The sequence below is a fragment of the Ascaphus truei genome, chromosome 5 (genome assembly GCF_040206685.1).
Source record: "Ascaphus truei isolate aAscTru1 chromosome 5, aAscTru1.hap1, whole genome shotgun sequence".
Classification (NCBI taxonomy): Eukaryota; Metazoa; Chordata; class Amphibia; order Anura; family Ascaphidae; genus Ascaphus; species Ascaphus truei.
The window spans coordinates 127992906-128020647 of NC_134487.1; the positions used below are offsets into that span (position 1 = coordinate 127992906).

Sequence of the window (27742 nt, forward strand, 5' to 3'; positions counted from 1 at the left end):
AGCTTGTAGATCTGAGCAGGAGAGCAATGGAAGGTGCTGGCTAGAAGCTGTAATGTTGATGCCATGCTCTCCTCCTACATGCTCTCCTCCTCCTCCTACCTGAATTGTTTTCATGTGATAGGCCTGGGAGGCAATTGCCCGCTTGACACTATGCCAGCCGTCCGTATCTGCACAGTCTCACTTGGTAATAACTTACTGTATTGTGTGCTATGCATCTAGTTACACTTTGTATTATCTGTATACATTACATAGCCTCCAATATATATTTCAGATATTAGGTTTCCAATATATTGTTTGTTACAGTATATTAATACATTACATTCCACGTCTGACCGAGCAAAGTAGAATGGACAAAATGGAACAATAAATAATTAGTTATGTTTTCAAGCAATTTTTGTATGTGTATTTATTTGTAATTAATTATACTTTAGATGGGATTTCCAATTGAATGAACGTGTCTTTTAAACCTTGAAATTTAACTCTGCTTGGAGGCATGTTTATCTTCCCATCATTCTGAGATTACATATCTTATCACATGCTAGTATTCATGTCTTACTAGGAAATGACAATTTTACAGTGTCCCTACCCTGGGCATAGAAAGTCAGATATGCATTTATCTTGCGAGCCTATCTTTGATCACTATCTTTGTGACCTCAGTAAACCCACAGAAATGTTGTAACACACCCTACATACCACATTGGCTTGCAGAATTTAATGTAACTCTTTGTATAGTTCATTTGGTTCAACTATGAAAATCCAAACTAATGTGACCAATTATATCGGAAAGATAGGACTTTATCTAGTTGTCTTTGTTTGCTCCCCGTGGATTGTCATTTAAAGGTTAGCGTATCAAAGAAGCGGATCTTTGAGGACATTATCACCAGAATCTAAGAATCTGATTATTCATTTTATCACATCATTCAAATTCTTTACGGTTTTCAGATCATTTTAACTTTACATGGCTTTAAAAAAAAGTTATTAAGCTACAGTTTCAAAGCATAAGGAACCTCTTCAATATTACCTCTGCGATTAAAACAGAATTGCAACTTCACTAAAGCAAAATGTTGTTCTAATGTGTCTATGTAAGTGGATGATCTGGCACACAAGTAATAATCTAGATAAATATCACCTGCCGGTGCCCACGGACTAAAGGGGATCGTCCTGCAAAGTCCCCAAGGAATCACATGAAGAAGTAAAAGTCCAGGCACTAGGTCTTCCGAAAAGGTAATTTAATACAGCAAAAAATCCAACGTTTCGACTGCAAGAGCAGTCTTTATCAAGATGAGAGCTCTCACCTTGATAAAGACTGCTCTTGCAGTCGAAACGTTGGATTTTTTGCTGTATTAAATTACCTTTTCGGAAGACCAAGTGCCTGGACTTTTACTTCTTTGTGCTAATGTGTCTAACATTTATGTCAGAATATCGTACATTTTGTAATAATCACCCCAAACAGATAGAATTTGGGCAGGACCATCGTAAGAATGAAGACAGAACTATAACCGGTGGTTGAAGTGTGGTGGTACAGTTCTTATGTACAGTAGGTGTATGGAAAAGTTAGGAGAATCACTATTGTTGTTTTAACTTTTAAGTAAACACCTGGAGTACTTTTTTATCTGCAGTCCTGAACTGACAATTATTTTTGTAAATGCTTATTTATTACAGTTTTTAGATAAGGGACTAACAAAAAACAGAGAAATGATGTTCAGTTTTAAACAGACGACAGTATTGAACTAAAGCCGAATCCAAACAAGAGAGTGAGAAGCAAAGAGAAAGTAAAGAGAGGGGATACATGAGGGTACAAAAAGTGTAGACATCACAGAAAGAGAGAACAATATTAATGTCATAAGAAAAAAAACTGATAGTAGTGGTGCAACAGGAACACACAAAATGACCCTAACTCCCTAAAAATGAACAATACACAAATACAACTAAAGTGCCCAGCACTAAAAAAATGAAGAAAAAGAACGAGGTATGTCCTGCAATCACGTATTATTCTGATAGAATGACTCCTATCAAGGTGGATGATACAAAAAAGATGAATCAAAAAGTACAACAATGCATATGCAACAGAAATGCTAGAACGTGGTAACAAAAATAGTCACCAAACATAAGGGAAAATTGGGGAAGGGAGACGAGGGGGGGGGGCAATACAGGGGGGCAACGTTTTCAGTGGATAAGCCCCTTCTGGCCCATTCCCACAGACATAACATCAATGGTTCGTCCCTCAGATTATCCTTTACAATAAAATCCTCTCTATAATAAAAGAATTAATAACGACAGAGAATCCCCAATCAGGTCAGGTTCCATATAACTCAGATAGATCTCACTGGGCATTACTATAAATAGGGTTCCCAAAAATAATTATGCTAGTTAACTCAGATCAAATGATCTCAACCAGGAGAAAGTCACAAAACAAGATATGCTCATATCTGAAAACTTCAAAGGGAGCGGTGCTGGGTAGTCTGTATCAGTAAGGTCCCCAGGGATGCAGCAGAAGAATGGCGACTGAAAAAGCTGCAGTGGGAGTAGTAGTCTGTGATTGAGACGCCTTTGTACACTTGTTCAGTTTTTTACCCCTCTCCCTTCCCCCATTTCCCCCTATATTTGGCGACTATTTTTGTTACCACGGTGTAGCATTTCTGTTGCATATGCTTTGTGTTTTGTTCCACTTTGTGATTCTTCTTTTTGTAACATGAATCTTGATTGGGGTCATTCTATCAGTATAATACGTGATTGCAGAATATACATCGTTCTTTTTCTTCCTTTTTTTCAGTGATGGGAACTTTAGTTGTATTTGGATAAATGAGGTTAGATCCACTTTCTCTGATTTTAATCAATTAGATAAGCAGCAGCTACTGTAGCAGTAGGGTTTCATAAAACATTAAGGACCGTCATCCAGGTTCCTGATATGCCTGAGAAGGCCCAAGTTACAGAGCATCTCAAACTATTACTGATTTTTCATTTGTAAAATTATCATTCAAATTTCTTTCTAAATTTTTTTTATGTATTTAAAAAAAAAAGATGTTTTTCCTTTCTGGTTTTAGAGGTTCAGAAGTTCTTGAAATCAGATAACACTACTCAACCACCGACACTAACAGGTCTTCTCACCATATCTCTGGGTTTTTGTAAAGTCAGGAAAATGCAAGCAAGCTTAATCCCACTGAGCTTTTATGGGAATGTAAAAAACAATCGTGCAAAAAAACCCATTTTTTTTACTATGAATATATTCAACAGTTTGCAAAATTTCAGTGGGAACAAGATCACTTTGGCCAAAAGCATTTTCTTTTTAAGCATATATATATATATATATATATATATATATATATATTTTTTTTTAAAGGGTACATTTGTAAAAAAATCACCCAATTGCAAAATAACACCAACAGATCAATTAAAGAAGAAGATCCTAATTCACAAGATTTCCTGATGCTGCGATTTCCACACGTTTTGCAGCCACGAGACTTTGATAAATAGACCCCCGTGAAAGAGAACAAACGCGAGCTTGCGTTCTCTTGCCATCATTTTAACCGACTGTATTAACCACAAGGGGGAAATCTATCAGAGAACACTGGGAGCACATTTGATGCAAATTTCTTATTTGCATCCTGCGTCAACATATCAAGGCCTTTGCTTCATGATTTGCACCATGTGTCAGCTTGCAATTTGGGGAGTGTCAGTAGGAGGAGTTAGGTCCGCGTTACATTACACACACATTATAATGAGATGTACCAAGCTCTGTGTCTTGATGCGTCACAAAAATGTGCCAGGTCTGATGTACTGTAGGCTAAACTTTTCTGGCCAACAATTTTCACATGAAGAAAACGCTTACATTTGATGCAAACGCATGCAGAAAATGGAGTAATGTGTCAAAACAAACTTCCACTCATACTTTGTTTACATCGATACATCTCCCATCAGATCTTTATTCACTTTGCAAATCACTTGAATCCGATTTTACATGGCATGGGACACCACACCTCCTAAAACATTTAAAATGACTTGTACTCACTAGTGTTGTAGTCAGATCCTGAGGAAGGCGATGTTTAGTATATGAATCCATCACAAACTGTAGAAGCTCCATCTGTTCTTGTGTAAGTTCTGTTATTACCTGCACTAACAAGACGTCAAAAGCTTTAGCAACCAAGAAACATCACAATAAACCTGTTTGCAAACATTTCTCTGTCTGTGTGTTGCATGGTAAGAAGTTTGTTACAATAGGTTGGGCATCCATAATTTCTGTAAGATTACAACAACAACAAAACTTACTTCAAATATTTCCAAGAAAGGTGAGACTTTAAGGAGTAAAATATATGAAGTAACCCATTTTATTTTTCATACTGTGTTGTTACAAGTCAGGCTATATGCAAAATAATGTTTCCTTATGTAGGAAAATGCAATATTTTTTTTTATGTTCCCCAAAATCTAAAATGTATAAGCTGATATCTCTGAAGTGCTACAGCATGAAAAGGGTAAGAGTCACTCTGCATAGCATACAAGTGACTTATTGAAAGGCTATCTCTGAAACTATTGAATATAGTAATAGGTAACTTCAAGGTGCTGATGCAAGATAATCAGTACAAAATCACTCAATAAAAGGGAGACGGTTTGCTGCAATAAAAACCAGAAGTTCTCATCATATTCAATATGAATTATCTATGCAAAAAAAATTATTAATAAAAATAACTATTTTTTGTGATTATAGGTGTTTGTTTGAGAGATTTGACACGATTGCCTTTGTCATGGGTCTCTACGGAAGTTGAATAGGTAAATCAGTGTTATAGAGATTGCCATTAGCGTGGCCTCTCTCCTTAATCCGAGCTCTTTTTCTCGTTATATTAATTCACCCGTTTTCTTTATAATATACCACTTTTGACAGGGTATATCTATACACATTTCGCCAGCTGGGTGTGGGGGAACTAAATGTCACCTGTGACTTCCTATCTCGCACTTTATTGAATACGCCGCAAATACTTGATTTTATGAGATTCGCACCTCAGACTACTATATTTGCATATCACAAAAATGTTCAAAGACCAAATAAATTAGCTACATAACACTTTTTGCACAATTTCGGGAGAAATATTAAATGAATATGGCAAGATATATTTGCCAAAAAAGTCCAAATAACCCCCTAGAAAATTACTAAAACTCACCTAGATAACATTTACTGGCATTAACGGAGCAGCCCCCCCCCCCCTATTATCAGAACTTATTAATTAAACTGGGGGTCCACTGGAGCTGAATGGTGCTATTTGCTGCTCCGGGGACCCTCTGGTTACCAAAATATTTACCTTTTTTATGTGCAAGTAAAATGAAGCCACCGTCACGTCCAATACGCTTGTGAAATTGAAGTGCAGGAGATTTGATTTGTGTCAAGTTGAAAATGTTTTTTGCTTTGACAATACCAGACATTAATAAATAGGCTGCTTAATGTCAGTGATGTGAAAAAGTGAATTGCCACCAAAAAAATCTGTAACGTGCCTTTAAATCATATCTGTGAACTCTTCGCAGTGCAAGATGCACTGTAAATGTAAAACCTGTTCTGTCAACTTCACTGCTGTTTAGATTGCTACGTCCTACCTATATTTACCAAGTCACGTGCAATTTATGATTTAAAGATAAAGCTGTGAAATGTTCTACCACTCCTCAGAGTTATCGGAGGTAAACATATCACTGCAATGTTTGCATGAGATTGATATTAATCAGTTCCAAATGTCACTTGGACATTCTTATCAGCTTTACCTATTAAAATACCACTGTTTAAAGAACAGACAACCCGGGTTTAAGAGCTGCATATCTAACATGCATTGTATTTTACTACTGTCAGTCAGCATTATGAGAAAGGGTGGTACAGTGTATGTATGTACAGAGCTTTAGAAAAGACCTTGTGGTCTGAAACGTACATCGCTCTGGAGTTTTGGTGATTGCCTGATGATTTGAGATTAAATAATCCTCTTTCTACTGAGTGTGCTGCGGTCTTCATGTTTTTGTGTATCTATTAGAATGGTTGGTGTTCCCCGTCTGTCTGCAAGCACCTGGATTTCTGATAAGTATATATTATTCATTATTTTTGGTCTGTGGCTCTTTGTTTGTGTGCAATAAAACATACCATAGCTTGCACTCAAAGTAATTCAACGTAAGGCGGGTGCTAGTCTTAAACAAATAATATAAACAATATTACCATTCTTGCATCTGGTAAGAAGAGACTGCACTCAGGTGTAGTATTCAAAGGATCTGTATTAGGCATACAGTACAAAAATAGGCCGCCCAAACCGACGTCTCGGTCCCGGAACGGGACTGTGGCAGGACGGCCTGTAGCCGAGGTCAAGGAACAGTCCACACGTGTAGTTTCAGGATAATGAAAACGTTCAGTGGCTTTATTTCTCCACAACATAATATAACATGTGGGTACACTGTCCCTTTAAACCAAAACAAAACCTGCTCCACATTGGGAGAACTGACTAACACTCCAGGCCTATCTAGCAGGCTGGCTGGCTAAACCATTTACCAAACCGTAAGTGTATATTACGCAGTCAGGAAAACAAATTAACAATGCTTACTTTGGTTGAATCCGTCTAGCTAGCAGCTCACATAGCAGCGTGCTCTGGTCTAAGGCAGCCAGCTACTGCCAGTAACAACATCCTGTTATACCTTGCTGGTTATCAGGTGTCATCTTACCTCCGGATTACCTAGCTTCCTCCTGAGTTAACCTTCTGAGTGCTGGATGAAGCACTCTAACATATGTCTCCCAGGCATAACTGATAGGGTTGACTTCACCCTGTCACATACCTCCCCTGTTTGTGTGTGGCTAGGGTCCCACACGGCTGAAGCCCGACCCTCCACTCCTCTTGACAAAAAATCGGCATTTCCATGGTCCTTTCCAGGTCTATGCTGTATATCAAAAGAGAAGGGTTGGAGGGCCATATACCACCTTTCAACCTTGAGTTTGTGTCCTTCATGGTGTTTAACCATTTCAAGGGCGCATGGTCAGTGACCAGGGTGAAGTGTACTCCGGCTACATAATGTCTCAAGGCCTCAATTGCCCATTTTACAGCGAGGCACTCCTTCTCAATGACGGAATATCTCTCTTCCCTTGGGAACAGTTTCTGACTGATGAACAGTATGAGGTGTTCAACACCATCAAATTGCTGGGACAGCACTGCTCCCAGTCCTACCTCTGAGGCATCCATCTGGATGATGATGGGCTCTTTAAAATCTGGGCTCCGTAGAGCGGGGCCCTCTGACAGGCACTTTTTTAGCATATCAAAGGCGTCTTGGCACTCCCAAGACCATTTAACTTGGGTCGGGGCACTCTTTTTTGTCAGATCTGTTAGGGGTGCAGAAATTTCTGAAAAATTGGGGATAAACCGCCGGTAATACCCTGCCAACCCTAAAAGGGAGCGAACCTGTGTCTTTGTCTGTGGGGTGAGGACTTCCTTTATGACGGCCACCTTGCTAGCTAGTGGCCTTACTATTCCTCCCCCAACGGCATAGCCCAAGTATTTTGTAGTGGATTTTCCCAGGGCACATTTTTTTGGATTTGCAGTGAGCCCTGCTTCTCTTAAGGATGTTAGGACTGCCCTTAACCTTTTCATATGAGACTGCCAGTGTCTGCTATAGATGACAATGTCATCCAAGTAGGCCGCGGCATATGCCCTATGGGGTCATAGTACCTTGTCCATTAACCTTTGGAACGTGGCTGGAGCCCCATGTAACCCAAATGGCATAGTGTCGAATTGGTATAAACCGAGAGGGGTGGTGAAGGCAGTTTTGCATTTGGATTCTTCTGAGGTATCTGCCAATATCCTTTCGTGAGATCTAGGGTGGAGATATACTCTGCTTTACCAAGAGAGTCAAGCAATTCATCCACCCTAGGCATTGGGTATGCATCGAATCTGGATACAGCATTTACCTTTCGCAGATCCACGCAAAACCTCACCTTCCCATCTGGTTTAGGGACCAACACTATAGGGCTACACCATTCGCTGTGGGACTCCTCGATCACACCCAATTCCAACATGTCTATTATCTCCCTCTCTACCAGGTCTTTTCGGCCTTCTGGCAATCTATAGGAATGGACCGTACTTTTACGCCAGGTTCTGTCTCAATCCTATGGGACACTAAATCAGTTTGTCCTGGCAGCTCAGAAAAAACATCTGGGAACTGGTCACATAATTCTAGTAGGTCTGACCTTTGTTCCGTTGTTAACTGCCCTCCCATGGGAACCTGATGGTCATTGTACGTACTACCCTTTGGAAGCTGTGGACCCAAATCCGTCTCTCCTTCCCGAGGGTGGATGAACAGCGATCTCATCGTTTTCCAGGGTTTCAGGAGGTTTATGTGGTAGATTTGTTTACCCTTCCTGGACCCTGGTTGAGAGATCTCATGGTTCACCTACCCGGTGCGGCGGAGAACTTGGAAAGGACCCTGCCACTTCGCAAGGAGTTTACTCTCTGATGTCGGTAGTAGTAGCATCACTTGGTCCCCAGGTTGGAAGACCCTCAAGCGGACATTTTGGTTGTACTGCCTCTCTTGACGTTCTTGAGCAGATTGAGGTGTTCCTTAGCAAACCGACCTATCATGTCAAGGCGGTTTCTAAGGTCTATGACATACTGAAGGGTATTTTTGGAGGGAAAGGGCTCCTCCTCCCAGGATTCCTTCATTAGGTTGAGAATACCCCGAGGTTGGCGTCCATATAGGAGCTAGAACAGCGAAAAGCCTGTGGATGATTGGGGAACTTCTCGTACCGCAAATAACAGGAAAGGGAGAAGTTCATCCTAAGCTCGCTTTTCAGTGTCCACAAACTTCCTAAGCATGGTTTTTAAAGTACGGTTAAACCTCTCTACCAATCCATCAGTCTGAGGATGGTAGACTGAGGTCCGGACGGATTTGACCTCCAATAACTTCAGGAAATAATGTATTAATTTTGCCATGAAATTTGTTCCCTGGTCAGTTAACATTACTTGGGGAAGTCCTACCTTAGAGAACAGTTCTAACAGCCTGTGAGCAACCTGTTTAGCAGTGGCTGATCTCAGAGGGAAGGCCTCAGGATATTTAGTAGCATAATCTACAACAACGAGTATAAATTTATGTCCCTTCGCCGAGGGTTCTAAAGGTCCGACCAGATCTACCCAAATTCTCTCGAATGGGACAGCTACCAAGGGCAGAGGGACCAAGGGAGAAGGCTTCTGTCCTTTTTGGCTAGTTAACTGGCATTCAGGACATGTCTCACATAGTTTCATGATGTCACCATGTATGCCTGGCCAGTAAAACCGGGACGAGACGCGGTCCGTGGTCTTATCTCTGCCCAAATGACCACGCCATGGGAGAGTATGGGCTAGGGTGAACACTGTTTTAATCAACCCTTTAGGGACTAGCATCTGTCGAATGACCTCCCCTGTTTGTGTAACCTTATTCACACGATATAGGATGTCATTCAATAGTTCAAAATGTGGAAACATTCTTACACCTTGTTCATCCATTATCTTGTTGTTGACCCGTAGACGTCCAGGCCTTTTTGTGTTGCAGAACTCACCAGTGCGAAATAGTATGATGTATGTGCACTGGTCACGCACGTCCCAGTTGGAGTCAAATGTTCTACTGCAGCATATTGGAAAAGGCCACTTCGAACTTTAAAGCAGCAAAACGTGAAATCTTATATGGTTATTTTTTTTAAATAAATCAGTTCTAGTAGTATTAGATAATAGTAGAAAAAGAGCAAATAGCGCCCAGCCAGGGAGTCAGGTGGTAAAAGATAAAATCCATTTATTTCAGTCCATGACCAGTGAAAAACATCACTCCATGGGGGGGAACACGCAACCTCCTACGCGTTTCGGACCAGTAGGTTCTTTATCAAGATAATAGTGACTGTTTTTTTATTTTTTTATTCAACTCTTAATGCCATTTTTGATGAGGTTTAATATACTGAGAATTCTTTCTTCTGAGAAAGCTTTCACCCACCTTCCCAGCAGTTTAAGATCTTTACAACGCTTTCCTGTTTGTGATACTTTGTTGCCAATATTCCCAGCAGTTTGAGTTGTAAAACTGATACAATGGTCAATGTTACCTTAGTAATATCCGGATGCATTGTACAGTAGCTGCTGAGTTATTGCATCAACATATTTATAGTAGGAAGGACCGTTACTGGGCATCAGCTCTCGCACAGTAAGGTTAGGTTGTGCATGACTCTCCCAACAAGACCACGTTAGCAGTGGAGACAATGGACTAGATTCACTAAATATCGATATAACTTCATTAGAATTTGGCATGTTCAAGAAATGGGGTTTCGGCTGTATTTTATTACAATTAGCGCCGTACAAACTAAGAATTGCTTATAAATAACCTACCAAAACAAAAAAGTCAGAACTCATACAAATCAGTGTTATCAGAGCAAGTGATGCAATTATGGGGGCGTGGCAGATCGCACACTTTTCCCCCACGGGGTTATGTAGTAGGATTACTTACAAAACCCTTTGGCAGAAAATTAATTAACACCTACAGTATGTTGCATGAGGCTGCCAAAGCATTGCAAAGGAATGCATTCAGGCACCAACATAAACACCCTACAAATAAAACAAAAGACACATCCATATGTGCAAATATTAACGCCATACCAAGGCAGACCTTAGGGCAAGGCAAGCAAGGCGGCCCCTCTGGGGGCCCACACTTTCTCCTCTCGCTCCTCTTGGCACCAAGATCCAACTTTCGCCCGACCGGAGAGGGGAGCTGGAGGAGGGAGCGTGGGGGCTCAGGACTGACATAGAAGTATATGTGGGGGTTTCTGGGTGGTGTGTGTATGTGGATCCTCTTACCTTTGCCATGATGCCGGTTGCCATGGCAATGTGACATCACAATGCTGCGACGCGCGTTGCCATGGCAACATGACTTCACATGACGCTGAAACACTGCCGGAGGAGGGCTGCTCATCTAGGCAAGTCCCTCTTTTAGTTTCAAAGTGGGGGCCCGCTGGCAGCATACCGCCTTGGCGCCCGCAAAGCCTAAGGCTGGCCCTGAGTCGTCTGTCAGCTAGTCATGGGTTGAACATGACTCTGAACAGAGTGGGGGGGGTAGGATTATCACTTTTGTTTACTCAGTTAAAGTAATCCATTTTATTTACATGCAAGTCATGTAACAAGTTAATAAGACAGGGTGCAGAATAAGCGAATCAGTAAAACCTTCTATAAAGTTATAATGTTTACCAATATTGCCAAGAAAAACTATAACAAGTAATTTAATAGTGATTTATTCAAACAAAACTTAACTGCGTAGTTTGAACCCAATGTTTCTCAACCCTCTCCTGAGGGGAATCCCAGCCAGGCCATGTTCTGTGGATAACCACCCAATCCCACATTCCCATATACAATAAATGCACTGGTGTCCCAAAGAAGATGGTGGATAAACAGTATTTTTGCTTATTATACATATCACTGCCATTAATTCAATTTGATCCAGTACTGGATTGCAGCTTTAATGGTTTATTTCACAGCAAACAACACCTGTAAAATGGAAAGTTACCTGTGGCTCTTCTTCCCTGAGTAAGAGAATTTCTGTCACATACATTACGATCTTAGCAGCTGCTTGCATGGCCTGCAGTTATATACACACACACACACACACACACACACACAAACACAAACACACACACACATCCACATATACGTACGTACTGTACACACACACACACATCCACACATACGTACTGTACACACACAACCACACACCCACACACACATCATACTGTATATTACACAAAATGGAGTTAAAGAAAAAGGTTTACCCTTCTTGTTCTTGTTGTAGACGTCACTTCCTTTAATTCAAGTCCATCGTTATCGTCACTGAAGGATTTTTCAGATGGCTGCTTCACATTTTTTCGAAGGCGCTTGGACTTGCATTGTATTTCCGTTAACAAACCTAAAATGTTACATAAAAATCATTTTCACATTTTTTCCGAATTTCACATTTCGTTGAAATCTTTATCTATTTACTCTTTGGTACAAAGTAGAAAGAACAAACCATTTATTAACCCCTTCAGTTCAAAAAGTTAAAAGTGATATTTAGGTGTGATGGTGGCATAGTATCCATAACACAACGCGGCCGTCGCGCGAAAAATCAAATGAATTTGTGTCCTCCAAATTCTGACACGCAGTCACATCGCACGCAGTATGGCCGGGCTGGTGCACTTAATGAATTTATTTGTGCTGAGCGTGCAACGGGTGCACTATGGTTGCAGCCTTCGTATTGTAGACTGAAGTTTCTGACACTTGCACACAGAAGATAGTGTTACATGCTATGTTTTTTTTATTACCTGTCCTGGAACATATTCAACTCAGTGTTGACTCATGAACCAACACAGAACGGCTGTTTTTTTTTTTTATAACCAAAAGATGTCTTGGGCCTCTGGAGATTAAAATGGTCATTGGTCACATCATTACTGGTGAGTCAATCAATGAAGGGGGCTTTGTAACAATGCACAGAATCCCCTCTCTCATTGTTTGCCTGTTTCCCATATTTGTGCCAGAACTCCATAGTGAATATGTCCTGAACATAAGGTTAGAAGGCAACTGTTAGGGTAAAGTAGGAAACAGTGATATTGCTGCATGGGAGGGGTTGTCCTTTAAATGCCATGCGTAGATAGCATTATCTAATTGTAACGGGTTTCCCCCACCCCCCCCCCCCCAATCGCAGATTATACTGTGGGTGCGGAGAAACATACAATGTTACCATAGGTGTGGTGCATTACCTGTTGGCTAACAGGAGGACTGAGCTTCCGCCACGGGGAACCTGGGGCAATTATACTAGGGGTATTCACTTACAACGATGCAGCGCCTCCACCTGCGATGGCTCCCACCAGAGGGGGAGTGGTTCCTCGCAGGACAATACACAATAACCACGTACAACAGATTGGATAACAACTGGTGACTTTACTAACGGGCATATAGAGACAAGTAACATCAACACATAGCAACAAGGGTCCCCCGCTAAGGGCAACCAGACTACGGCGTCTTACAGGATGCTAACTCTAACTTGCACCACGGCGGGTGCCCACACCTTATACGTCACGGCGGACGCTAACCTCTTAGGCGTCACAGCGGACGCTAACCTTTATGCGTCACGGCGGACGCTAACCTTTATACGTCACAGCGGACGCTAACACCTCCACAGAGTGATCCCACCCCGTGTCCAGTAAACCCAACTCAATGTCTCGCACTCCCAAATCACATACAAGTGTGTGTGTGTGACTGCGCAGCCACTATGTCTGGTAATAGGCCTGGTTGGTGCACGTGAGGTAGTGGGTTACCTGCCCGGGCTCCAGCCACGGGTGCTGCTATACCACCGGGGGTTGGATTGTCGTGATATCCTCCTACGCGTGGGGTGAATTCCGGCGTGGATAATATCACCACAGCTCCATACCGTCTGTACCTTGGTGAGGATCTGTATGCTGCCCGCAGGCCGCAGTCACTGCTGGCTTGGCCTCCGTGAAGATAGTCCAGCTCTCTGTCAGTAACTGATCAATATCCTTGGTTCACTACTAATAACTAGATAATGGGGCAAGGTCCTTAACCTAGGGCCTGTCCCTACAACATTCAGCTAGGATGACTCAGGGTTATCTGGGGCCTAGGGGAGTGCTGGCCTAGTGCAGGGAGTCACTGACTCCTGCACCCTACCTCCTTCCCCTAGCTGCTCCTCTCAACAACTGCCTGTCTGCAAAAACCCCGCGAAATGTATCTATTTGGTCGCAAGCAGAGAGCTCCTGCAGCCCTATTGGCTCCCTGCCGTCATGGGGCCGCTCCAGAGGCTCATGGGACTTGAAGTCCCATTACAGAGCCCTCCTCTCATTGGTGGCATCTCGCGCGCTTATCATGCGCATGCGCGACCTTCCCCGTCTTCTCCCCATGCCGAAATGTCCTCTGCGCATGCGTGCGCAATCGCCTATGGCGGCGCCCTGCACCGGGACCCAACAGGGCCCTAGCAACGCGTCCGACCGCGTCCTTGCCAACCGGCCCCTTCCAGGAGTCGCGCTATCCGCGCATACGCCCCCGCATCTCCCCACAAGCGGCTACTACCTCCCTACTGCCTCGGTGAGTGTCGCGAGGGGGGGGGCCATCACCACAGCGGGGGACCTGGTTACATCATGTTTTACATTAAACAGCCCGGGTATAACGTTCTGTGGCCACAAAGCCAAAATATTTTTCAGAACTATAATATATTTCCGCACTATTTTGATATGGCCCAGCTGTCCTGCTGGAGGAAGCAATTTCAACCCTCCTATTTGAATTGCGAGTTTTGGGTGACCCTTTTGTGGCTACTGAAAATGTACAGTATGATGGTCTTCTTTGTTCAAATACCATCAGATCCTTGTTGTGTGAAAATATAGATCCCGACACAGGTTTCTTGCTGTCCCAATATATTTATTCTTGATTCATTATTTTCTATCCCAAACTTCAGTTAGGACAGGCAAGATGTTACAGGTTATAGATGGAGAACAGTGTATCTGATTAGCTGTTTCTCATCTGCTCTGGGGTCATTTTTCTCAACCATGGCTTTTTTCTAACTACAAGTTAACCGTTTCTTTTTAAGGGTTGTTGGTATAAAGAAACAAAGCATACAGTATATTCATTATTGAAGGTCGTATATCTGCTCTCTGCGTTCCAGAGCCTGGCTATCTAACTCTGGTTTACTTCCACTAGCACCAAGCAAATATGTTTCATTTTACAGTGTGAATAATGCCGGTCCCTGCATTTTAACAGAGCATGCAAAATTAACCCCTTAAAGGGCTTCTTCAATGACTGACCATTGAGCCCCCAACTAAAAAAAAATAGACAAAGTAGATTTTTTTTTATTCAGTTATATACTATGGCATTATCACTGCAGTAAGTAGTGCTTATCTTTACAAACAGTTATACAAACCTTGAGCGCTGGTACTGCCCTGCTGCCAGCTATGAAAACAAACCACAGTAATGCAAAATACTTCCCCTGCCAATGTGAACCGGAGAGTTCTATAACCATGCTCATTTCTGATAGGAAGCGGACCCACATAAATGGTTCACCAACCAGAGCCAAGGGACAGAGAGTCCTGTTAGAGTAAATCATAGGGACCTATGCTATAAGCCTTGATAAGCCACGTATCGAGGCCTTTTCGCCCCAAAAAATCTACTACTATTCAGTAAGCCTTGATAAGTTGCCGATAAATGCCTTTATCTGCATTTTTTTTTTTGTAATCGCCAGTCAAGCTGCGATAAGCCACTTATCGGCAGGTTTTCACATTCGTGCAATTCTAGTAGCCTCGAGTAGGTTATCGGGGTTAAATGAGGCTCTACAATGGCGATTTCTTCTCAAAATCCTCCCGCCAGGAAAGGTTGGCGTGAAGGTGGTGAGAACCTGCCGATAAGGTGGCGAAAGAGGACTTAGAAAAAAAATGCTTTTTTATTCTGCATCAGACTCATGCCGGGGGTCTCCGGAGCGGATATTAATTAATATCAGCACCGGAGACCCCCGCATGAATCTCATGCAATAAAAATGCATTTACAGGCAACTTCATTACCTTAGCGGCTAACCCATTGATTGGTATAGTGGTAGATCATACCCATATAATATGGGCATGATAAGCCACTAGCACTCAATGGTTAAGCTAATAAAAATAATTAAGGCCCAAAATACACAATAATCTAATAAATACACAATCACCTAAACATACCAACAATAAAACAATTAAAAAAGCCTAATAGTACACATGAATAAAAATTATTCATATCCAAAACAGCAAAACAATAAAAAATATGTTATTTCAAAACTTAAGATTTAAATTAAATAAACACCTATCCAACCAATTAAAGAAATAAAACCACTAGCCAACAAATCAATAAAATAAATAAAACCAGTAGCCGACAAATCAATTAATTAATTTAAATCTTTAACCAACCAAACAAAGTAATTTAAACCAGCAGCCAACAAAACAAATAATACATTTAAAACTCTAGAAAATCCTAAAATGTACTAAAAACAAGCCATCCAAATTAAAAACAATTTAATCCAAACAATAAACTGAAATAAAAAAAAATAACAATCAATAGAAAACAAGCATTTGCCAAAAAATGCATTGGCTGTCACTGTATTAATCTGTATAAAGGAGCTTACAGGCAGCTGAGAGCCGGGCGCGACCGGCAGCAGGGCCTGGTCAGAGGACGGGGGAAACCTGCAGCACCGCCGGGCCCCCCCAGCCAGCGGCCCGGGACACCAGCCCCGGCAGACCCCCCCTGTTGGCGGCCCCGAGTGGACTTGCCAACTAGGCCCAATAGGACCAAGTGATTGCCACCTGCCAACCCTGTGAGTGGCAGAATGGGACACTTGGTCACAGCCATCGCACTGCGACCAAGTGCCCACCAGCATTTGGCCACAGAGGGACTAGCAGCCGCCGGCCACTTCTAAGATAAGGTACGTTTTAGATTATGGGGTTCACTTTAGGGCTTGGGTAGGTGTAAGGGGTTAAGGTTTTCAGGGTAGAAGATAGCAATAGTATTAAGGGTTAACATTAGGGAGTTATAGGGTAAGGGTTAAGGTTAGGGACATACCTTGGCAACAAAGCAGCCGGAGGGCTAGTGTCCTTGCACCGAGGTCACCTGCGGCTACAAGCCGGCGGACACTTGGTCGTGGAAAAATGGCTGTTACTAAATGTCCTAGACCGGCCTGTGGCAGCCCCTCAAAACCTGAAACTGACCGAAGAAACAAGGGAGGGGGACGAACCCTTCAGGTTAGCCGAGCCAGCCAAACCCAGAGCCCTTCCTCAGTTTGGAACTTGAACCAATAGTTTGGGATTCCTAAACTTACTAGCCTGCCTGGCTAAAAAACACCATCCCAACTGTTTTCATTTTCTCTATCAATATAATTTCCAGTCAAAAAACAAGTCATAGAATTCAGATGCCATACTGACCCAAGTAGACTAGGCCTTCTCTCCAGAGAATTAAACTGATGGGCAGCACCCTCATTTAGTTAATTGGATAATGAGAATAACAAAATAAATGTGCTAACTAACACAAAGGTCATTTGTGCTCAGAAATAGACTGCATACACCTTGACAGTCAACTGTGTTATTAAAGGCAGTTACTAATACCCATTCTGTGCTACAAGTAGTAACTCATGCTGATACTGCACTACTTTTTAGGTATTCAGCAAAATAAACTGCACAAGATAAAGTTCTAATCTCTTTACTTTATTTACCATAGAAATGTTAAAAATTATTTAAAATAATTTATACTACACCTTAAATACTATACTATTAAACATGCAACTTCCATTAGTTCACTTTGGTCATAGGATGAATTTCCACTTTAAATCACAATGTAAGCACAGCATGAAATGCCCAGTGAGGTTATTATTCATTATATTTTCCCTATAAAGAATCCAATCACTGGGTTCCGTTTTACCTCTCAAGATTCCCAACCCTGCTCCTCTACCTTTCCCCCCCACGAACTACATCTGTGTGTTGTCTTCCACTAAATAGGCCTATAAAGCTGTTGTCTTCACACATTTGCACTGAATTGCGCGGCTTTATTGGAGAAAACACAACACTGGTACAGTTCTGGGGCAAAAAGAGCAATATAATGATTTCTTTGATAATTCTGCTTGCATGAAGAATTGAGCCGGCTTTGCCATTATTCACAGACCCAATTAACTGTCATTTGACAGAAAGAAGATGAAGAGCTAATCTGAAAGCACCATTGACTTTCACAACTCTGTTTTATAGTTTCCCATATTTCAATTTCTACCATGTTGTACAACCAAAACAAACAAGTCACCAAAAGAAGACTAAATAATAATACAAAAGAAAGAAATACTGTAAATAGCAAAGTTATATATAAGTCAAACATGTAAAAAGTCCATAACACTTAATGGAGTTGAAATAAGGGACATACTAGGATCAACCCCAGTACATTCAGTGCTGATCCCATCTGATAAATCTATCTAGAATCTATATCTATCTACAGTATAATCTATCAATAATCATCTGTATAGGTTTCCCAGTCTTTGACGTTTCATATTTCTGGCTCATCATAAAATGTTTACAGCGTCTGCCACAGTAAAGCATTTGCTACTCCTTTTCGGTCAAACGCCCTTATCTGTAAGTAGCTTTCCATTATCAATACATAATTACTTTTATCAAAGCTCTTATCAAGAAGATATTGCTATTACAGTACTATAGAGCTGAAAGAGAGCGTGTTGATTAAAGGCCAAATGATTAAGTAGATATACAACAACCTATTTTCTGCTGAAGAGTTTGTTACATGTAAACGGTATGTGTTCATACATTTAAAAAAAAATGATGTGTATTTGGTAATTATACCAGTATCAAGAAATGTAAATTATAAGTGCAAAATATTTATAATAGCCATACTGTGTAATCCGTGCTGCGTCAAATACATGTTCAGTTGTTACATAGCATCCTTATTCTGTGCTAACAATATAAACAGAATATTAAGGGTTTACAGGTACGTCAGGTTAACTATTTTCTTGCAAAGTAACCAGAGACTGTCCTGCACGCAAGGAAAACAACGTATCACCATCAATGAACACTTAGAGGGGAATAAAGCATGTATATAGCTAGACCCATATCCTCTGTATGCTCACCTACAGTACATAGGCCCTGTGAGAAGTAGCGCTCACCTGTCTCCATGTGGAGCCCAGGAAAATGGGTGGCTTGTGTGGTCTATCTCTCGCCTTTGAAATCAGATGGCAAACTCCATTGTTGGAATCACTGGAGGCCACACAACCTCCCATAGCAACACAGCAAACCGCATTAGCAGGATCCGCAGGCTCCACCACTTGCAGAACCTCCGGTGTATCCACAGCCAACTCCTGGACGTTGCTGCCCTCCAGTGGTTCCGCTGGAAGGGTCTCTAAAGACATCTCAGCAAGCGAAAGGATAGGTACAGCATCACTCCTCACTTTTGGGGTTGAACTCACGTGTTCACGGTTGCGTATTCCGTCTGCCGACCGAGGTTGATTGGTATAAAGGGTTTGTGCTTCGGATTCGGCAGGAATCTCAGGGACGAATCCGTCGGTCTTGCTCGGGTCCCCACTCTCTCGGCAGAAGTTATCAGCGACTCCATCATTCCATGTACATGCTGTAACATGTAAGGCAATCCACACACTTGGAAGTGCTTGATAGTGTTCCCCCTGGACCCAGACATCCAAAGCAAGCAGCTTGTAGGAACTCTGTGTTTCCTACGATACTGACAAAACACCCTGCCAGGGATGTCAAAGTGCACCAGTTGTTGAGTACTGGTAGCAGTCGCCATTTCACTGCATCCACATTCAAATAGTCCAGCACTCACGATCAGGAAAGATGCAAAAAATAAACATTAGAAGACAAACCAGATGACCTGCAGTAGAGAATTGGTCACGTCACAACAATCTGATGATAATAGGTGTCCCAAAAAGTCTCAAAACAGATGCAGCTATAGGAGTTCTGTACAGAATGGCCACCAGAGACATTAGGCATATACCCTGAGAAAATACCAGTAAAGGTGGAAAGGGTGCACAGAATAGGTCAGATACGTCCAGAACAGGACAAAAACAGATAGAGACCTGTCGTAGCACGTAAATTCAACTTTACAGACAAGCTAAGGTTATTGAGAGAATATAAAGAAACAGATGGGATATCTTACGAAGGCAACAAGATAATGATTTTCCAAGACTACTCAATAACAGTGTCCCAAACACAGAGGGAATTTGGAAAGGTCTGTACATCACTTTCCAGACACCACAAAAAATTCTTCTTAACATATCCTGCTATTTTAAAGATCTTTACAGACTCTGGGTCAAAAAAATGTTTACTTCACACACAGTAGCGTAGCTAGACATGTGCGCGCCCCCAGGCAAAACAAACTTCAGGGCCCCATTAATATTACTACTGACATCTCTCCTCCTTCTCCTCATCATCATCCTCTCCCCCTCCTCATCTCCCCCTCCTCATCTCCCTCTCATCACCATCAGCTCTCCCCCTCCACCTTCTCATCACCATCAGCTCTCTCCCACATCACCATCAGCTCTGCCCCTCATCACCATCAGCTCTCCCCATCATCATCATCATCATCATCATCATCTCTCCCCATCATTATCATCTCTCCCCATCATCATCAGCTCTCCCCATCATCATCAGCTCTCCCCATCATTTGCTCTCCCCCTCATCATCAGTTCTCCCCATCAACATCAGCAGCTCTCCCCCTCATCTTCATCAGCTCTCCCCATCATCTGCTCTCCCCTCATCATCATCTGCTCTCCCCAACATCATCATCAGCTCGCCCCCTTATCATCATTAGCAGCTCTCCCCCTTATCATCATCATCAGCTCTCCCTCTCATCGTCATCAGCTCTCCCCCTCATCATCATCAGCTCTCCCCCTCATCATCATCAGCTCTCCCACTCATCATCATCATCATCATCAGCTCTCCCCCTCTCCATGCTTACCTGTAGAGACAGGTGAGGGGAGACGGTATGCGGCAGCGGCGAGCCTCCGGCATTAAGTAGAAGCCGACAGAGGAACCAGCACTTATTACACAGGCAGAGCAGGACAGCAGAGGAGGAGCGCGCTCTAGGAGCAGACACCGGAAGTAAGAATGACTTCCGTGTCAGACCGTAGAGTGTGCTCCTTTCCTGCCATCTTGCTCTGCAAATGTACTATTGATAATAGTAATTTTGTCCATTAGTGTACTGTATGTGTTATGGGGGGGGGGGCGGTTTGGGGGTTGTTTATTGGTAGGTAGTAGGTATTTTAATGTTTATTGGGGGCAGAAGGGGTCTCCTGACCTGAACCGCATTGATTTCAGCCTCAAGGACACCCTGTTTCCCGAGTTACAGGCCCCATTACGCAGCATCTCCGTGCAGCTCTTCCAGGCTGCAGTTTCAACAATCAGTTTCAGTGCGATAACACTTAGAAAAAACACCGTTTTTTTTTTTAGTGAATACCATTTTGACACACGTTTTAGTGTGCAGTAAAACAATGCAACTGACTTTTTCGAAGTTTAGTGAACAGGCCCCATAAAATTATATACAAAAATAATGGCGAATTGCTTCACAACTATATTGCCTAAACTTATACATATGGATCAAGCAGGATTTGTAAAGGGCAGAGCAGCAGTTAGAAATATAAGAACAGTAATACAGTAACAACCATAAATTGGATTAACACACACAAATTAACTGACAAAGCTATTGTTTCAGCGGATGCCAAAAAAGGCCTTTGACAATATACTTTGGGACAATCTACTTGATACATTAGATAGATTTGGATTCAAAGGCCACTTCACTGACAAGCTTAAAGCAATGTACTCCCACTTAAAAGTCTAAATAATGGCAGCGGGGCTCCAATCAGAAGAATTACAATTATTTAGAGGCACATGCCAGGGATGTCCCCTCTCACCGGTCCAATTCAATCTAGCAAACTAACCACTGGCACAATACCTTAGACAGATGAAAGAATTCAAAGGGATAGAGGTTGGGTCAGTGGAATTGACGTGGCATTGCAGATGACATATCTCATCGGTTTATCTCACAGCCGGACAAAAGTTTACCGGCTACATTAGAAATGTTTGAAAATTTGGATTGTTAGCTTAGTTCAAAATAAATCTAACCAAAACAGAACTAATGTACATAGGTAAACCAGAAAACACTAGAGTAACAAAGAACATACCACTCCCAATCACGACCAAACCCAAAGATACTTAGGAATAATGTTTGAGTCAGAATTGTGAAAACTATATCAAAACAACTTTAGATCCATTCAAAAAAAAACTATTGTAGATGAATTACAGAAATGGATGGATCCTCTGCTATCATTATTTGGCAGAGGGTGTGTGGTAAATAAGATGTCGTTTGCAGGACTATTATATCCCAATGAGACCCTACCAATGCTGATACAGCACAAAGATGTAAACTAATTAAACACAGCCAAGACAAAATTTCTTTGGAAGTAAAAAAAAAAAAAAGAGTTGAATAGCACGGAAAAAACTATGCCAACATAAAGAGTTAGGGGGCATTCATTTACCCGATCTGCGAAATTACAAACTTACACGTCTTTTTCGACACATAGAAGACTTGATTTTTACTCATCCATTGTACTAGAGAAACAATTGGTAAAACCATTCTCTGAAAGGGATCTTACATATGAAATGGAGGGAAATAACATCACACTTAACACACAGTGATTTTAATGGACACCAGAATAGCCTGGAGAGAAACAAGGAAAACATCTGAGTTACCATAAGGTATATCAAGATATCTTCCCTTACAGGTGTAGCCATGCATAATAATGACTGCGTACATCTTCCCTGTTGGCAGTAAGTCCTGATAAGTACAGGCCTGCCAACAGTAGTTATGGAGGTTTTCCCTCACACCCTGGTGTGGTGCCCTGTGTAAGGAAGGGAGTGGCTGTATGCTCTAAGTCCCTGGATAGTGACATCAGAGATGCGCCTGCCCCCTGAGGTATAAAGGGCACAACACTGTCAGTTAGTGTGGTTGCAAGGTTGGCAAGTGTTAGCCAGCAGTTGTGTGAAGCGGTTGGAGGAATACTTTTGTGACCCTAGTGCTATAACTAGCGGTAGCAGAGTGACCAATCAAGTCTGTCTAAGCCACACTGTGTCCAGGGACCTGGCGCAGTGGTGATCTCCCTAGGAGAAAGGGAATCCCACTTCAATACGGGAGGGCGTACCTGGCAAAGGGACAGCACGGAGAGATGTGCGGCTAGAGCCGGCAGCTGCATGGGGCAGCCTGCTACATCCCAATCTACAATAAAGATGTCGTGTTCAAAGATACCTCCACTGTGTGAGTGTGAAGTTACTCAGCAGTGGCAGTCACCACAGAGAAGGAGTTCCTCACCAGGACAATCTCCCTGCGGAAGCATAGATCCTGATGAGGTGGAGGCGCTGCACATGAAGTAAGTTGGACTCGTAACCACTACCTCAGCTACCTGTCCTGATGATATCCTCTATAACACCAAGCGGGAGACTCAGGAGTCCTGTTACTAGCAGGTGCACCACCACACGCGACCTTGTAATGGGGACCGGTTAGACCACACGGGCCAATGTGAGATTGGGTGGGTCAAACAAGGGGGATCCAGCCGTTACAATTGGAGGCGCTGCTGAGATACCTGTTAACAGGACAGGCTTTTGCTAGGCACACGCTAGGAAACAGGGAAAGTGTCTGCTGCCACTTTGTGCCGCGTGGGACGGAGCCAGGGGTAGTCAGGGAGATGCTGGAGCTGCATGCCGCAAAGACGCCTTGGGATCCGTTAGGGGTTAGTGAGTCTGGAGCAGGGGGCTATTGCTGTTCTAGTCGCCTTGAGGTAGCGCTAGCGGGGGACGCCTGAAGGGGTAAACTGGTAACTTAGGGCAGGAATTCTGGAAGGGTCCGCACTAGGCTAGCCAAAAGTAGGTCGACGTCCAAAGTACTGCATGGACTTTAGTCTCCATTCCAGATCACTTACCAAGGAGCACAGACTGGAGGAACGTGTTACAGTAGACACAGAAAGAGTGAGCCTAGCCTGAGGTAGTGCAAACACGAGTCAGATCTACATTAGGTACACAAGGTGGTGCACAAGGCATGTTTATTGTACGGATGTGGTAGCTGCCCCGCAGAGCGGAGCTCCACGTACAGGAAATCAGTGTTCAACGATCAAGAGAGACCTGTCAGAATGGAGGATCTGCACAGAGCAGAAGGTCCAGGATGGCAGGGAGAGAGAACCGTCAGAATGGAGGATCTGCACAGAGTAGAAGGTCCAGGATGGCGGGGAGAGAGAACCACAAGAATGGAGGATCTGCATAGAGCAGAAGGTCCAGGATTGCGGTCAGAGGAATAACACGCATATGAACTGTGCGTGGACGAAGAACAAGCTACACTGGCGACACACTTTATTCGAGCTCGGCTAGTCCCACGAATACGGGTATACCCGGGTGTATTGAGGTTTGTGACTGTTTTCTGCCCGAGTGCATTGAGTTATTTTCCGGCAGGGATTGAAGCATTTTATTCCCGTTTGCTGCAATACTGCACAGTACATATATATATACTGCATTACAATTCATGAATTTATGCCATCTGGTAGACACGCGAAGCATTGCAGCCTATTAAATCCTAATCATTATCATTTAACAGATCAGCCGCCCATCAGCCAGGCATGAACCCAGGCTGGGAAGGCAAATGCAACGGGGCTTGTCAGAGGTGAGGAGCGGCGCATTCCAGGTATCTGCCAGGTACATACCGGGTATTTGCTCGAATAAAGTGTGTCGGTGCAGTACAGGAGAGACTCTTGTGTGTTTGTTGTGGAATGGCGTGAAAGCCGTGGCTGCGCCGTGTTTATCATGTTTTTTTTCTCGGGATGATACCCCTGAGAATAATGAGCACGACAGTGTTATCCGATGGGAGGAACGAAATGGACTTTGTTATACCCCAATTAACAAACAGCCAGACGCTACCTTCAATGGGAAAAAGGACAATACTTACCAAAATGGCGGTTCCCGCGTTCCCGGGACACCGCGTGGGCATGCTGCAGAAAGTCTTGCAACTTTGCAGTTTGCTAATTGTTGGTCAGTATTGGCGCCAACGAGAAACTCCACCCCGATGGGGAGTTTGGCGCGAAAGCTGGAGCCGCGCCCTCATGGACTATGACTCACTCTGCACCTGTGCTGGGTCAGCCTACAAGTCTACGAGACATCCCCCTAGTTTCAACCAGGGGGAGTGGTTTGCAGTTCCACCGGATATCGATGGAGAAAGAAGGAGGAGGGGTTGCCAAACCCGCCCCTGCCCTTCAGTTGCGAAGAGCCAGTGACCAGTACAGACCTCTGAAACGAGTGCCTCCGCTGGCGAATATGACTGCAGTTGCTGATAAAGTGGACCAGGGTCCGTTGATCTCTACTCATCCCTACTCGGCTCCAGGAGGCTTCCTGATCATCCGTGTGGAGGGTGTGGAGACTGTGGCGTGTCTTTGCCTGCAGTGCAGACTGCCGGGCGGAGCCGTGGGCAGCGAGGCCCGATGCCCCCACTGTGGACTGCAGTACATGTGGCCCATGACCACTTTTGTACCGGTACAAGCAGTGGGAGTAGCAGGAAATGTCCCGATGCCGATCGCCGAGCAGCTGGGAGCGCTATGGAATGAGAGTGCAGGTCCCGCGGAGTCGGAGTCAGGTTTGGTGCTCCCGACGGAGAAACCCAGCCATCGGAGAGGTGATCACTGAGGAGGCCATCGCCGGTCTCCTACTGGGATGCCTCGGACGAATTGCAAGTTAGAATCCTCGGACGAGGAGTGTGCTAGGCTGTCGAGTAAGATGGTCATAAAGAGAGACTGTCATACTATTGGTACGCCATGGAGAGATGCCATTCCCCGTGGTGTAGAGACGCGGAGTAGAGTGTCTCCAGTACCGCGACCACCCGATCGCCGGAGTCCCACTGCCGTGGTGACTAGTGGATCGGAAGGAGGTCGATCCACCCCGACCCTGCGAGGTACTAAGATGACACCGTGCCTGTCGCAGACCCAGGGGGTGGAGGAAAAAGAAGAGCGAGTCCAGAGCCAGACTGGATCGCGCAGCAGACGGGTGTTGCCGGATGTCCTCGTGGAGGAAGAGATCCCGATTGGGGATCCAACCCAAGATGGCGTCGAAGCACGTGCGTGCACGGAGGTGATTCCGGATGACCAGAGCGGCATCGAGTGGGAGATGATCGCGCCTCTGCGGTCGAGCAGCGGAAGTCGTTCACCTCCTGCCAGACGGAATGGGCGCTCGAGTCGGAGAGTGAAGAGCCCAACTGCCGGTGAGAAAGAGAGACTTTGTGCCGAAGCCGAGACAGGTATTGCTGGGGAGCAGGTCGTAACCCTGCCTATACCTACGGTTCGGTCCCGTCCCCAAACCCCGTCCACACCCAAGGTTAGCCCCAAGGCCCTAGCTAAAGCCCCTGTCCCCGTCACTATGTCATTCGGGTCCAGTTCTAGCTTAGGGTTGTCAGGGGATTCCCGGGGTCCTATCCAAGAACGGACTGGAAGCCTGGACTGGGGAACGTCCGATGATGGATCGGAGGGTGGAGGGAGGATTTCTCGACGTGGGTCGATGGTCAGCGAGAGTTATAGCGCGCTGGGTATTGAGGGCGGACACTGGTCACAGAGTAAGAGCCAAGTGGGACGATCTGAGGGTACGTCCGGGGTATCTTTGGGTGGGCCTGATGAGGAGTCAATAGAGGAGTCTATAGAACCTAGCTCCGAAGAACGGAAGGAGACTAGGTGGTGGGCACCGTTGTACGAGGGGTATGTAGCCTGGTTCGACCGCACCCGATTTATCCTAGAGAGGGAGGGGGTGGTTGATCACTGGTGGGCTGCCGGGGACTTTGATGACGAGGCATACCTTAGGGCCCTAAGGGTAAGGTGGGATCGTATCCAGGCAGGCCTTATTATCCCAAAGGGGTCCGCAGGGTTGGATGACCCGGTAGAGACCGATGAGCCCCTGTCATGGGTGCTGCCCGGGGCGGCTGGCGAAAGTAAGTTGACCAGGGCTTGCCGAGCTGAACGGGCTATTGCGGCAAAATACAGAAGGTCGCATGGGCTTGATTACCCGTATGTCCCGGAACCTCTAATGAGAGAGATAGAGGAGAATAGGGAGAGGTGGCTTAAAAACGATATCCAGCACTATATCGTAGAAAAAGGGGGAGCCATTAAAGGAATTCAGGCCGAGCAGAGGGTAGCTCAACTTATGCGGGTCTGGAAGATAGGACGCAGTGTGTACATGCACAAAGTGGTGTATTGCAATGAGCAAGGGATACCACGGGAATACAGCGTGACTGTGCATGATGCCGCGGGGCGGGAGGTGAAGAAGCCAGATCCTCGACATTACTATTGAGTGCCAAATTAGAGTGGTCTGCTTTTTCTTTAGCGCTCCCTGCTGGTCAGTGAGTGAGATGGGCTTGCATTATTATGTCAATGTGATGATGTTTGCCATGTTATTTGTGTGTTCTTTTGCAGTGTTTCCTGGCGCAAGGTACACCAAATTTAGGTGGGTATTAACCAGGGGGAGTATGTAGCCATGCATAATAATGACTGCGTACATCTTCCCTGTTGGCAGTAAGTCCTGATAAGTACAGGCCTGCCAACAGTAGTTATGGAGGTTTTCCCTCCCTGTGGTGCCCTGTGTAAGGAAGGGAGTGGCTGTATGCTCTAAGTCCCTGGATAGTGACATCAGAGATGCGCCTGCCCCCTGAGGTATAAAGGGCACAACACTGTCAGTTAGTGTGGTTGCAAGGTTGGCAAGTGTTAGCCAGCAGTTGTGTGAAGCGGTTGGAGGAATACTTTTGTGACCCTAGTGCTGTAACTAGCGGTAGCAGAGTGACCAATCAAGTCTGTCTAAGCCACACTGTGTCCAGGGACCTGGCGCAGTGGTGATCTCCCTAGGAGAAAGGGAATCCCACTTCAATACGGGAGGGCGTACCTGGCAAAGGGACAGCACGGAGAGATGTGCGGCTAGAGCCGGCAGCTGCATGGGGCAGCCTGCTACATCCCAATCTACAATAAAGATGTCGTGTTCAAAGATACCTCTACTGTGTGAGTGTGAAGTTACTCAGCAGTGGCAGTCACCACCGAGAAGGAGTTCCTCACCAGGACAATCTCCCTGCGGAAGCATAGATCCTGATGAGGTGGAGGCGCTGCACATGAAGTAAGTTGGACTCGTAACCACTACCTCAGCTACCTGTCCTGATGATATCCTCTATAACACCAAGCG

General features: G+C 44.2%; 1 protein-coding gene across 5 annotated transcripts in view; it reads right to left on the minus strand.

The window, feature by feature from the left end:
* NR1H4 (nuclear receptor subfamily 1 group H member 4) overlaps positions 1-27742 on the minus strand; it is a 131610-nt gene that overhangs the window by 32194 nt on the left and 71674 nt on the right. For all 5 annotated transcript variants that reach the window (XM_075600687.1, XM_075600685.1, XM_075600686.1 and 2 more), the window contains 2 exons: positions 11777-11910; positions 4010-4108 (listed from right to left, as the gene is read on the minus strand). In XM_075600687.1, the coding sequence (XP_075456802.1) occupies positions 4010-4108; positions 11777-11910 (233 nt within the window). The remainder of the gene's footprint in view (positions 1-4009; positions 4109-11776; positions 11911-27742) is intronic.